Raw genomic sequence first — 14283 nt, 5'->3', positions numbered from 1 at the left:
AAATAGAAATAGAAATAGAAATAGAAATAGAAACAAATTTTAGAAATATTTCCCATTCTTGCCAATTCCTTATTATTTTAAGAGCATTTGAGGAGAATATATGAAAATATGAATATATGAAAATATGAATATAATTACTGGAAGTTCTTTCCTTCTTTCCAGGTTTGAATTCCATGACTCCAGGAGAAGTTCTTGGTTTGCAGGCAGTGTAGTTAGCTGATTGTATCCATAATTCCACAATCACTAACTTCACTGCCATCAAAACAAGGCACAGCATTCCCTGCTCCAACCTTGGCCTGGATACTCCCAAATTCCTTATTCCTACTGCAAAATCATTAATAATGTGATTTATTTGCAGCTTTGTTTCCAGAATTTTACCTGCCCACAGCAGTGTGTGGAATATGAAGTGAAATCTTGGATTTCTTGAAGCTTTGAACCCTCAGGAATTTTCCTGGACCAAGAATCCTCTGTTATTTAAATAATTCATTTACTGTATACTTAATTTTTAACACACACAGACTGGACTGTGATTTTTTTTTTATGTTGCATCCTTCAACTTATCTGCCAGATATCAATAATTGTCATTTGTTTATCATGTTTTATTAAGGAAGGTAAGTGAAGGGAGTTTTGAGTGATGATTAAATATTAAACTCACTGTAGGTATAATTTTTTTTTTTTTCTCTGACCACTTAGCTTAACTAAGAATTTTAATTGGAGACAATAATGAAAAATGCCAGAATTTGCTTAGGAGGGGCTTTTTGAAAGGAAAAGTTGGGGTGAAAGGCTCTGCCATCAGCCTGGTTGCCAGGCAGTGTAGTTAGCTGATTGCCCAAAGCAACAATCACTAGCCACACAGCCAGGCAAAAAGGTCTGAAATACTGGGATCAGGAATTTGGGATCAGGAATTTGGGATCAGGAATCTGGAATCAGGAATCGGACCCACAGGAATTCTGAGGACACAAGGCAGAAGCATCAATAGACAGGACAGTGAAATAAAACAAGTGCTGCACTCCTGCCAAGCCAATTTTTCTGGTGATTCTCCTCATTTCCATCTCATTTCCACTAAAAAACTTGAGGATAAAATGGATTTTTGGGTTTTTCCTTCTCCAAATTTGCAGGCTTTGACTTCCCATTCTGACTGAGCTGGTCTCAGCTGTACTGAGACCTCTGTTCCACACTTCCCTCCGTTTATTCTCGTTGAATAAATGAAATCAAGGCCTGTGGTGGCAGCTCTTTCCCATCCCTGGAGAAGCTGGACTGGGGTGGAAATGGCCTGAAAGAAGATGGGAATTGCTTCTGGAGCCCCAATTATTAATTAGTTAATAGTTAATGGTTAATTAGTGTGCCCCACCATCAACAGATCACAAAGCAAACCCAGGCAAACCATCCAAGGCAGAAATTGCATTTTCAGCCTGACTCTGCAATTATCCTTTTTCTTTTCTAATTTTAGCAAAGCACTCCCCATTTTTAGTGGAAAGCTGGCTTTGGGAGCCAGGCCAGGCAGAGAATCTGCAGGAGGTGCTGAGCTCTGCAAGCCTTTCCTGCGAGTCAGCAATCCCCCTTTCCCCATCAATAATCCCAAAAGGAATCTCATCCATCACCATCCATTAGGCTGCTCTCAATTCTGGCTGGAGCCAGCAACACTTCACTGAGGCTCCCACTCTTTTTATTTTTTACATTTTTTTTAGTTCAATGCAAGGTTGGATTTGATGGGTTTGGAGGGGTTTTCCAAGCCAGGATTTGCAGCTTTGGGCAGCAGGCAGCCATAAAGATTCACTTCAAGGGATAAATGGCTTTACACAAATATAGGACATCCTAAAAGCATCCCATAAGTCTAAGAAAATTCAAATTAATGCAGTGGATAGAATAAGAATAATGATCAGGTTATTATCAGTCACAGATATTGCTTAGTGTTCAAATCCAGATTTCAGATTTGATTCAGAACAAATCTGAAGGAGCAAACACTGGAAATTAATAAATTTAATTTATTATGGTATAAATAAATTATAAATAAATTTATAATGGTATAAATCTGGGAAGAGAATGTGGGTTTATCCAACAAGTTCCTGAAGCAAAGGGGATCCTGCAGGCTGGGGAACTCTGAAATTCCAGGCCAGGCACAGGAGGTAAAAGAAGTTAGAAAGTTAAAAAAGGTTATTAAGGATAATTTTCTATCTCAGTACCACAAGAAATAAGGCAGTGAGTCTAAATTTCTCAGTTTAATATGAAAGGAATCTTTACAGCCTGGCCATTATAATTTTTTTTTATTTATTTTTTAATTTTTCCATTGCTGTCTCCAAGTTTTTTCATCCACTGAAACACAAAAGCTCAGTTTATAACCAAGTTATCAAACCATCTGGTCTGCTCCTTAAAAAGCTCCCAGAAACTGGATTTGAGCAATAAAGGAAGAATTCCATTTGGGAATTTTTATTATTATCAGCAGTGAACTGTAGATTTACTGATTTATAATGGTTTGGCCTGGCCTGGCCGGATGTTTATCAGGAGAATAAAATCCAGGAATAAGATGTCTGGATTCTATTAAGGCTTTTCTTTCCTTCTGCTGCAATTCCCAGGATACACAGCAGAGATAAATGAGTTGAAGGTTAAGAACCACAAATCTGAATTAATACAATTGAATTCCTCAATTGCACGGAGCAGCACTGAAATATTAAATTTGATGAGTGCAGAGATTGGAGAAATAACCTGGAAAACAAGATTTCAAAAGATACTTTCAGGACTGACATCTTTATTTTGAACATAAAAGCCTCCTTTTTTCCTTCCTCCTTCGTTAAGCTTTTAAGTTGGTTCCTGTTAAGCACTTCCTCTCCTCAAAGTTTATTAAAATGCTGAACCAAGTCTGTCTGCTTGGCCCAAATTCTGGTTTTTATTTCCCTTGGTCTAAATATTCAGATTCTATTTAAGGGGGAAAGATGTCCTGGATTCTAATTATTATTATTATTATTATTATTATTATTATTATTATTACTACTACTACTACTACTACAATAATGACTCAGTTTTATCCCGTTCTAATACATAATATTACAAGATATAGAAATTAAAAGGCTGCTGCTATTTTTCTGCACTTTTCTCCTTTATTTTCTGTGTGTTTCCCATTTATTTCTCAGTAGTGGCCAAGAGAAAGAAATGGAAGCTTCGCCATTTTCCAGAAGTTACGAAGATTTTAATTCTGCTTTAATTCTGGCTGGGATTCAGAAAGTCAGGGAACAGAGTGGTTGTAGAAGTATTTTTATTTTTCTGAAAAAGCCAGGAAACATCAGAGCCTGTTCCTGTTTCACAGACATGACACAAGCTCAAAGCCAGCAGATTTCCAACAATTCCCTCTGGAATTCCTGACTTCTGCCGGCCTGGAGTGAGCTGTTTTCATGGCATTTTAAAGGATTTTCCTCCCCTTAAAATATCAATCTCAGAACCAGCTTCTCCACTTGACCTCAAGAGTGGCTCAGCGTTTTAAATCTTCTATAAAATCATCGACCTCCTGTTTGAAAGCATCAATGCCGGTTATTTTCTGCCTGGACAGATTCACTTCCACCACCTGGGAAAATCTCTTGGAGCCTGAGCCATAAAACCCCGGGCTGGATGGAGAGCCCGAGCTCCAGGAAACAGGTGCGGAGCAGCTTCCCAGCCACCGGAATTCCATGTGGGAAACAGAATTCCCGTGCTGTGTTCTCCCTTCCTCAGGAATTTCAGCATCATGTGCTGAAAACGCCGAGATTTTGGAATCAGTCCCGGGATTTCTCACTTAAAGCTGGAATTGGTGATCCTTTCCAGAATATAACTTATATATTCTGGAATATATGAATAGAAGAAATATAATAAATAATATGAATATATAGATGATATATTCTGGAATTATGAATATTTAGATTTAGAAAATTGGGATTGGGATGGATAAAAGAGGTCAGAGTTTGGCTTGACCTGCAGGGAACAACAAAGCTCATCCCGCTCCTCCACAGAGAATCCAAATCTGGGAAAGCGAATGAAGAACGTCTCCAAAAAAAGATCCAAACTCTCCAGCGCGGGGATGGATCCGCCCGTGGGTGGCTCCGGGTGGGCGGGGATGGGTTTGGGATATAAACGGGGATGGGGGATGCGGGCGGAGGGATGCGGGGCTCGGAGCGCGCTCCGGGGAGCGGCGGCCGGGGAGGAGCGCTCGGCCCGGGGCTCTGCCGGCTCCGCCGTGCCGGGGCTGAGAGAACCCGCGGCCCGAGGAGGAGGAGGAGGCAGGGAAGGAAGGAGGGAAGGAAGGAGGGAAGGAAGGAGGGAAGGAAGGAGGAGCTGTCCCGGGCCCGGAGGAGCGATGCTGGCGGCAGCAGCGCTGTGCGCGGCCGCGCTGGGCTGCGCGGCGGGATCGCGGCTGCTCAGCGGTAAGAGGGGCTCGGGATGGCCGGGGATCGCTTGGGATCGCTGGGAGATCGTGTGGGGATCCTCCCTATCCCGGAGAGATCCCTTCGGCCCCGCCGGAGTCGCTGGGAGGGTCGGGATGCGCGGGCGGCTGTCGCGACATGGGCAGGGATGCTCTCGCTTGGCGGTGGTGCCGGGGGAAGGCTGGGTTCCATCGTTCTGGAGGTCTTTTCCAACTTTTCCGGCTGATTTTCCCTGCCGCCCTGCCCTGGGGAGCTGTCTGGGCTCTGGGGCAGATCCCGAGTGAGGATGAGGCAGAAATACAAGGAATCCTTTCAGCCTTGCTCAGAGCCGCACATTCAGTGTCCTAAACTGAGCTCGGGACACGAACGAGCAGTGAAGTCCGGCCAGGAATCAATTCCAGCTTTTCCTTAGCTGAAAGTAATGGCAAGTTTGGCTGATAAGGCAGAGACTTTCTTCCTCTTTTTGTAAATGAGGAAAAAATGTGTTTGTGTATCAGCAAAGGCTGCAGTTTTTGTGGCACTGTTTCTAGAGAGTTGCAGATTTTTAATGAAACTCTGCTGTCTGTGTTTTCCTTTTGCCTCTCCCAACAGCAGTGGACATTTCCCTCAGAAGAGGTAAGGGGCTTTGTCTTTTTCTCTGAGTGTCAAATTCCCAAGAGAAACACAGGCTATGGTAGAAATGTATGTTTTAATAGTGCTGTTGTAGTAAAAACCCTGCTCCTATTGTAATCCCTGTGCAAAATATTAGCAAACTTCACTTCTGGCTATTTAACTGCTGAAAAATTCCAATGTGAAAGGTGTTTAAAGTCCCACTCCTACAGTGACCAATACAAAAGGATAAAGCAAAGCCAGCAAATATCCCATGGCAGGGTTTATAATGACCTGGCCTTGTGTTATCCCATTTGTTCCAAGCACACCACAAATGCTGCTGAATGTTTTCCTTCTGTAAAAAACATGTAGGTTAGCAGATTGTGCCTGCAAAGAAATATTTACTGAGCAAAACAAAACTGTTTGTTTCCACAGTCTAAATATTGGGACTGCTCTGCTGAAAAAAACACACGAGTGCATCATTTTGGATGATGTGTCTTTTCACTTTGATCTTCCCTCGGAACCAAAATAAGCTCGGCTGCTTCTGCATGAGACAGTCCTTGGCTTGTGACAGCCTGAAAACAGACATTGTTTACTCCCTGGGCAGGCAGAGCACAGAGCAGAGCTGGAAATTGGGCTGTGGGAACTTATCTTGTGATCCTCAGTCCAGACACCGGAGAATGAAAGAGTTTGAGGCTGGGTGTAAATGAGAAATTGTTCCCTGTGAGGGTGGTGAGGTCCTGCTTGGCCAGAGAAGTTGAGGATGTCCCATCCCTGGAAGTGTCCAGCGCCAGGCTGGACAGGGCTCGGAGCAGCCTGGGACAGTGGGAAGTGTCCCCAAGGCAGGGGGTGGAATGAGATGGTTTTAAGGTCCTTTCCAACCCAAAATATTCTATGGCACTGCAGTATCCATTAAACTATTGCATGTACCCCACAAGAGAAATTCTTGCTTTCTCTGCTTGTATCAAATCTAATTTTGACCATTTAACTCCTTAAAAATAATCAACATTTTAAAAAGCCTCTTTGAACCCTTGCAAGGGAGCTTTGTTTTTTAAAATGTTGCATGTATCAGCTTGCTCTGAGTGGCTTTTTGGGAAGAACTCTCAGGATCTGCAAATCCCAGAAAAATCACAAGGGAGCTGAGAAGAGCAGGTCATGAAAGGATCAACCTCAATTGTGAGATGCAGCGAGAAAATTTTGGAGATGCCATTTGCCAGCCCAGTACCACAAGAGACTTTTACCTGTGTTGTGTTTTCCACAGAAACAGCACAAAACTCATCCAAATTGATGTTTTAGCCTTAATTTTGGTCCCGTTTAGCTCCGTTCCTGTAAGAGTTTCCTCTCCCTCCCTGCAGGGCAGACGGTTTGCAGGCGTGGCACGCAGAAACCCTGCTACAAAATCGTTTATTTCCACGATGCCTCCCGCAGAACCAGCTATGAAGAAGCTCACCTGGCCTGCAGAGCTGATGGGGGACATTTAGTCAGCATCGAGAGCCCAGCAGAGCAGAGACTGATTGAATCATTTATCAGGAGCCTCCTGGCTTCTGATGGGGACTTCTGGATAGGGCTTAGGAGGAGGAAGGAGGAGGAGGACAACAGCACAGAGTGCCACAGCTTCTACTCCTGGTCAGATGGGAGCACATCCAAATTTCGGTGGGTACCTGGGAGTGGCTCTGTGGGACTGGCAGTGCCTTTAGGAATAGTTTTGTGCAATGAATCCAAGCAGTGATGTTCCCTGTGTTCCCATCCTGGTGCACAAATCACCCTCCTGGCCTTGCTCCATGTGAGTGCCTGCTTCAGGCTAAATTGGTCATTTTTGGGGGCTGAAAGGATAGGAAAGAACAAGTAGTGTGGCCTTAAAAATATCTGATTAGGCAGCTACCAATGACCTGAAGATTCCTGTGCTGCAGATCCCCTGAAATTTATACCTGATGTCCTGAAAAATTAAAAATCCCTTATTGAAGAAATAACATTTTTTCTTGTGAGACAACAAAATATTAGAGCTGCAGGATTTAGGGTGCAGACATGGAAAACAAAAGTCTTCACAGCACTTTTTAGATTTCTGCCTCCCATTCTTAAAGAACCACAGGATTTGTTTTAATTAAATTATAAAAGCAACAACATTAACGCCAATTTGCATCTTTATATCAGCCATGTAAAAACACCTTGGAATTGGTGTAAAAACACCTTGGAATTGTGACCTCTTTGCTCTGGGAGCCCATAAGGCATTTCAGTCACTCAGAAATGAACAAATAAAAACTGATCTTAGTATTATTTGCTATCTTAAAGTCTCTGCCGTGGTTCAGATATTGGGGGTGGATGATGGGAAGCTGGAACCACAATCTGCTGCTAAGAAACAGGCCCAGCTTTCCTGCCTTCCATTGGTGAGACACAGTTATTTATGCTGAATGATAAAGCCAAGGAAAACACCAGGGGAGGAAGGAAGTGAGGGAGGAATAAAGCACTGGAATGGTTGGAAAAACACGGCTTGGAATGGGTGTTCTCCCATGCTGAATACCTTGGGATAGCTGGAATTATTTATGTCCTGTGGATCAGCTCACAGCAAATCCTTGGCAGGCAGAACATTGCTGGTTCCAGAATCCCTGGGGATTGAACAATTGGAAAAATCAGGAGACTTTTAGAGGTGGTTTTCTGAGTAATTTGCATAAAATATCTTCTCATTAACAGTGATATTGCAGCGCTACCTCCTTCCTGTGCACCGCTTGGAAAAGCGGCTCAGGTGTCTGGTGGTGAGGTTTATTCTTAGAAAACAACAGAAAAATTATCTGCAAGACTGTGCTGGTGCATTTCTGACAGAGGAAGCCAGGTTCTGCTTCAGATTTTTCAGTTTTTTTCATTGAATAGGTGCCAAAATTTTGCAGGCAATGAGTCCAAGAGAGCAAAAATGATGATTTTGCACAGGTCTGAAATGGTGTGGAGAAAACCCTTGGCAAGGCTCAGTGAGAGCTCAGGAGAACTTGGACTTTCCCTACACAACTGCAGCTCATTCTGAGCCACTTTAATGTTCATGAAAGAATTTTGTCTACAAGAAAATAGTGAATTCCAAACCCACATTCTTAAAGATGTACCCAGGGACCAGGATGGAATCCTCCTTTCTGGTTTATTCCACCGTCTCCATGTTCATTCCTAACATTGCCACTACATTTATAAAATAAATTTATTTTAAAAAATAATTATAAAAAAATAATGATAAAAATCTGTTAATTGTGCTAGTTGAGATCTTTTGGTAGTGCTGACTGGGACAGGAAGGAGGGAAGGGTGATTCTGAGGAGATCAGCCCTTTTCTCATCAATATTTGTTGAACACCTTGCTTGCAGCATTTGAAAAATCTGATTTAAAAGAACAAATAATTGCATTTTATCCCATTTTCCCCACTGAAAATATGGGCTGTGCCATAACCCTTTTAACTCTGCTTTTTTTCCCCTCCAAGCTGCTGGAAAGTGGTTTTTTTCCCCCTGTATTTGCCCAGGAATTGGTACGTGGACGAGCCGTCGTGCGGGGGCGAGGTGTGCGTGGTGCTCTACCACCAACCCTCCGCCCCACCAGGAGTGGGAGGCCCCTACATGTTCCAGTGGAACGATGACAGATGCAACATGAAAAACAACTTCATCTGCAAATATTCCCTGGGTAATGAATCTCTGTGGGATTTAAAACTCAGTCCCCCAGGGCAGGGAATGAGGGGTGCAGTGGCTGATGGGGAAACCCTTCCTCAGCTTCGCTGGTGGCACAGGGAGAGCTTTAAATTTATGCTGCAAATGGGGAAAAAAATCCCAGTGTGTCCTCTCTGTAGCTGCTTGTGGTTCATATAAATTCCCTGGGGGTTTTTGTGAAGGGTTTGAGGTCTCAGATTGAGGAAGAAGAGCTCAGGTTGGAAATTGTGAGTTTCACTCATGAGGAAATTCTGTGTTTCTCTTTTCTTTCAGAGAAGCCAACGAAAGCTCCAAAAGACAATTCCCGAAGAGGTGAGTTGGATATATTTGTTTGGGATTTTTTTTTTTAATAATTGCTGACTTGCAGTGGAAAATGCTCTGACATTCACTGTCAAGGACACCCAAAAACCATCAAAAAACATCCTGAGCAAGAAGCTCCCCTGCAGTTTGCACTTTCCCTGTGCTGCTTCATCCTGCAGGGAAAGAATTTGGTGATGCTGCAGGGATTGAAGCACAAGAGTCCCTCACACCTCACACTTCTTTGCAGCTCTCAGCCTCTTCAATCTCCTCTCAGCCTCGCTTTTTAATATTTAAAAAAAAAAACAACAAAACATCTGCAGTGTTAATGAAGCTGCTTCTTTCCAGCTGTGGCAACAGAGCCCTGGAAGCCAGAATTCCCAGAGGAACGCTGGAGGAAAGGTGCCAATGGAACAGCTGTGGGAGCCAAAGGTAAGTCGTGCTCTCAAAACCTCATTTCAAGTGTTTGACTCAAAATGTGGAAGGTTGGATATAGAAAACAGCCTGTGGGAAAAAAAAAAACAAACTTCCCTCAAGTATTTCCCAGGACAAAATAAAAAGGTTGCTCTGGCGATAAATATGCTCAAAATCCAAAGTTGTGCAAAGTATTTTGGGTGTGAAAAAGCCACTTTTATTAAATAATTTCTGAGTGTCTCAGCTGTGAAAGTTTTGTTTGTACATCTGTGATTAACTATGCAAAACTTGCAATTAATTTCTTCTTATGACCCTGATTAATTTTTACCCCCAGAACCTGTTCAGAGCCTTGCCTACATCCTCATTTCCAGCATTCCTGTGCTGCTTCTCCTGGTGGCTGTCACAGGCATCTCCTGCTTTTGGCTGCTGGTGAAGAGGTGAGTGGCATTTTTGTGTCAGAAATTAACAGTGACACCTTGTCCTGTTTACAGCTAATTTCACCATCCTGTAAAAAGCTCTGGGCAGGAGTGTCTGCAGCCAAAGAAATGCTGAAAAAGTGATGTTGATGCTCCAGGCTGTGTTAATTGTGAAGTAAGATTCTAAGTAAATCCCATTATATCCTTTTCTTGCATCCACAGACATAGCAGGCAGGAAATAAAGTCACCAAGATTATGATTTTGATGTGTTAACCCTTTTCTTATTAAAGCTTTGAATTATCAGAAGCTCCCCTTCCAAAGGGAAAAAATGCAGTAATAGAAATAAAAGGATAACGATTTGGAGTAAATAATGTTTACCATCATCCTCTCCTTGCTTTCCCTATGTGCACAGCAGCTCTGGGGGGGAATGCTGGCTGGGATTTTGGGAGTGTCAGGAGGAGTTTTGCTGCCCCAGCATCTGAGCTGGCAGCCCAGAGTGTCCCTGAGTAGGTCCTGCCATGGGATTTTCCAGGAGAGCAGCCTGGAATAAGGAATGTCCTGAGCCCAGCTTCAAGGCTCATCTCCAAATTACTGCCAGAGTTCTGCTGTTGGTTTGTGTTTTCCTCTGTGCCCAAAGCATTTCATGGCTTTCCCCTTTTGCCCTGCCCTCCCAAGGAGACAGGAGCTGGTGGATGTGACCCCGAAGGGTGACGGGGCCTGGCTGCCACAGCCCAGCAGGGACAGCCCCAAGCTGGACATTTACAGAGTCATCCACAAGCAATCCGAGGCTGACCTGGCTGGGGCCAGACCTGGCACAAAGAATTCCTCCTTCCGTGCCCAGGAGGGGCTGGAGAGCCCCTGCAGGGACCCCGAGGACACCTCCAGCAGTGGCCTGGTGACACTGGCCAGCACAGAGAGTGGCTTTGTCACCAACGACATCTACGAGCTCTGCGGGGACCGTGTGGGCAGGAGCAAGGAGTCCACCTGGGTGGACAATGAGATTTATGGATATTGAGGAAATGGACCCAAAATCTCCACTGGAATTTGGATTTTGAGTATCGACACGAGTTTATTTGCCCTCTCTGTGCACTTATTTAATAATGATATGTGTGATGTTTGTCTTGGTTTTGCATTGTCCCCTTATTCTTCTATTTTCTGAAAGAATAGGGGTTTTTAAAGATCCCAAACTGAAAGGAATGTACAGATTTTGCTTTGCACCAAGCCCCCTTTGCACCAGGAATGGCTTGTTAATACCCTCAATTCCTTTTTGTACCAAAGATACGCCTTGAAACTGAAGGACAATCCAAAATCCTTATTTATTTATAGACCTCCTCCTTCTCAAAGGTGCTAAAAGTTACCTGTAATGTGTGATGGAGCCCTGCTTCCCTGGAGATGCTGAACAGTGGGAAGTGGGAAATGAATCCCTGGGTTTGCTTTGCTTGTGTGTGCAATCTTCACCGTGCCTATATTAAATTTCTTTATCTCAACCCATGAGTTTTCTCATTTTTACTCCTGCAATTCTCTCCCTCTCTCTGCTGGAAGGGACAGGGACCAAGCAGGGGAGGGGGAATGACCAAGCAACCAAAGAGTGCCAGGCAGGAGCACAAATATTTCACACCTTTTGTTCTGCAGGTGATTTTCTGGCTGCAGAAACAAGGCTATGAAACACCTAAAATGCGTTTTAGTTGTCTGAAAGTCTGCTGTTCTCCATTGCATGTAAATAAATAAATAGGAAAATGAAAAGAAAACAATTCATAAGCTGGGAGGAAACAAAGATTTGGCAAAAAAGGTGTTTTAAATGTGGCTGAAACAATTAGAGTGCAGGCATAGCCATGAATCTATTCTGCCACAGCAGGCAGGAAGAAGTTTTTAGATCTCTGAGCTGTTGCTGACTGCTGCAAACACTGAAATATTTCAGTTGTCACGGCTGCTTCTCACTTCCTAAATGTCCCAGGTGCTGTGGCTCTGGCTCTGCAGTGGCACAGTGGCTGTTCCTCCACCAGGACGTGGTGCAAATAAAACCCTGAGAGGAGAAATCCCTTTAAAAAAGAAATAATCTGATTGTTTTGAAAACAGCATCAATTGGGCAACAGTTTCTCCTGAAAAGCAAAATCCTGATACAGGAGAGTGGTCAGGGCTGAGCACTTGCAATATCTGGAATTTCTAATACAATAATCAATGCAAATCAAGGAAAAGTCTGTCCACTTTTAATCTTTTATTCTTGGTCTCCTTAATTTTTTTCTTTTTGGCAGCTATTGAGCATCTTTTAGGCACTGAAAAACAAGAAAATGAGGTGGAAAACTCATCAGATGCTGGAATTTAGGTGTGTAAAGCCACATTTTGGCAGCCAAGTGCATGGCCCGACCTCTGGAGCTGCCCGTTGGACTCAGGCAGTGACCTGAATGTGCTGGGAATTCTTGAGGAGGGGAAAATTTATAAATTCCTGCCTCTGACAGCTCCTTTGGGGCATCCCAGCTGCGGGAGGATGTGCGGGAGCAGCGACCACACGAGGGCATGTGCGCTCCACGTTGGTGCCCTGGAAAAAGCTGCTCAGCCCCGGGATTTGGGAGGAGTTTGAATCCCTTTCCTTGGAGCAGGGCAAAAACCATCAAAAGGCTCTGAAAGCTGCCCGGCAAATGATGTTTTTTTGCGGGTGCAGTTCCTGTCTCAGCCTTTTTAAGCCTTGGTTTTTTTGTGAGATGAACTTTCCGGCTTTGTGGTGGTGCTTCTGTAGAAGTTTTCTCTTCCGAGCACCAAAATCTGACTTAATAATTCATTTTGCACCGGGCTGAGGCTTGAAGCAGGGCAGGAAGCAAATGAGTTTTAAGGCTAAAAACTTCCTTTAGAATGACGTGACTGAGAAGGAGTGTTAGGTAACATTCTGTAGGGAAAAAGGAACTTTTGACACTCCGAGTTTGGATGCGAAGAAAAGGTGAAAGAGGAGTGAAATTTGGCAAGTGGCAGCTCGGGATGACACCATTTGCTATTCAAAGAGGATTCTGGAAGGCTCGCTCACGTACCCATCAATCACTGAAAGGGTGGATGTCTGACTAACCCGAGCCATCAGTTACTCACTGCCAGAACTTCTGCAGGGGATAAATAGAGCAGCAACAGCTCCCTTATTCTCCATGGCAGCCCGAGCCAGCAGCGTCATCCCAAAATGTCACTCCTTGGAGGAATCTCATCAGCAGTGAAGGACAAGCATTCATTTCTGCACAGAGATCTTCAGCTCCCTCTGCAGAACAGTCATCGCCGCTTGACACCGAACAAAAGTAACTTTTCACAAGGATGAGGCAGCTTTACGTGTAAAACCTGTCTAAAAAGGGAAAGAACAGCACAACTTTGTTCCTTGCATTCTTCCACTTTTTTTTTTTTTGGTTGTTTTGTTTTTTTGGTTTGGCTTTTTTTTGTCCAGGCTCTGTTTTGAGCTGTTTGTGTCCACTCTGTGTGTTCAGAAAGCTCTGTGGCTGTTGCTGATTCAACAGGCTCGTGCTGTGCCATCAGCTTTGGGACAGGTCTTGTTTGGTCAGGGGAATTCAGCAAAGATCCCAGGGTTGATTCCTGGTTCCCAAATGTCAGAAAGATACCGGTCCTCCAGCCTGAGGAGAAGGAGGGACAGGCATGAGCTGGGAGACCAAAGATTGCTGAAACAAACGTGGAATTTTAAAATGTTAAGTGCACACCTAAAGCAGAATTGGTGAACTTAGCACTGAAAAGGAAATTCAGCAGAAAGGGCCTTAAATTTTTTCACACATTCTCAGCTCTGATGACCCTCAGACTATTTCAAGTCAGAGGGCCCAGCAGAGCTTCCAAAGCTGCCTTTCCAAATGTGCAGGAAATAGAACAACGATTCACTGAGAAAGGACCTGCAAAAATCACCCTGTCCATCTGCCTGGCCACTTCAGGACATCACAGAAGTTATTTAAGAGCATTATTTACATGCCTGGGGCTGGACAGACACCTGGGGCTGGACAGACACCGGGGGCTGGACAGACACCAGGGGCTTCCTCTCCTCTCCATCCAAAAATGAGCTGGGCACGTTTAGCTTAGAGAAGCCTGAGATGTCACCAAGGCACGGAAACATCTCCAAGGTTCTGTTCACTGAGACAGGATGAGGAGCAACAGCCATAAATGAATAAAACCAAACAAGTTCTGCCCTAGGGCGAGCCAGAACTTCTTCCCTTGCAGGGTGACAGCGCTGCCCGGGGCTTGCAGACACCCCAAAGCTCCTGTGCCACCTGCCCCTGGTGACATCCCTCTGCGAGGGGACACTCCGGTGCCTTCTCAGCCGCACCGTGGGGACACAGCGCGGGTCCCGCGGTGTCCCCCGGGGCTGCTGGCGCTGTCCCCCGGGGTTGGTGGCACTGGCGCTGTCCCCGCGGGGTCCCGGTGTCTCCCCGGGGCTGCTGGCGCTGTCCCCGCGGGGTCCCGGTGTCTCCCCGGGGCTGCTGGCGCTGTCCCCGCGGGGTCCCGGTGTCCCCCCGGGGCTGCTGGCGCTGTCCCCGCGGG

General features: G+C 44.8%; 1 protein-coding gene across 2 annotated transcripts; it reads left to right on the top strand.

Moving 5' to 3' along the window:
- Positions 1 to 4139: 4139 nt before the first annotated feature.
- Positions 4140 to 11261, top strand: LAYN (layilin). 2 transcript variants are annotated; one of them, XM_015649652.3, is made up of 8 exons: positions 4140 to 4388; positions 4980 to 5003; positions 6332 to 6629; positions 8467 to 8624; positions 8921 to 8959; positions 9293 to 9376; positions 9693 to 9795; positions 10450 to 11261. In XM_015649652.3, the coding sequence occupies exons 1-8, from the start codon at positions 4322 to 4324 to the stop codon at positions 10787 to 10789; spliced, it is 1113 nt and encodes a 370-aa protein (XP_015505138.1). In that variant the 5' UTR covers positions 4140 to 4321; the 3' UTR covers positions 10790 to 11261. The 2 variants fall into 2 exon arrangements, with proteins under 2 accessions (XP_015505138.1, XP_015505139.1); XM_015649653.3 differs by lacking the exon at positions 4980 to 5003.
- Positions 11262 to 14283: the final 3022 nt, after the last annotated feature.

This window comes from Parus major, chromosome 24 (genome assembly GCF_001522545.3).
Source record: "Parus major isolate Abel chromosome 24, Parus_major1.1, whole genome shotgun sequence".
NCBI classification, from domain to species: Eukaryota; Metazoa; Chordata; class Aves; order Passeriformes; family Paridae; genus Parus; species Parus major.
This window is presented reverse-complemented; position numbering and strand designations above follow the sequence as displayed.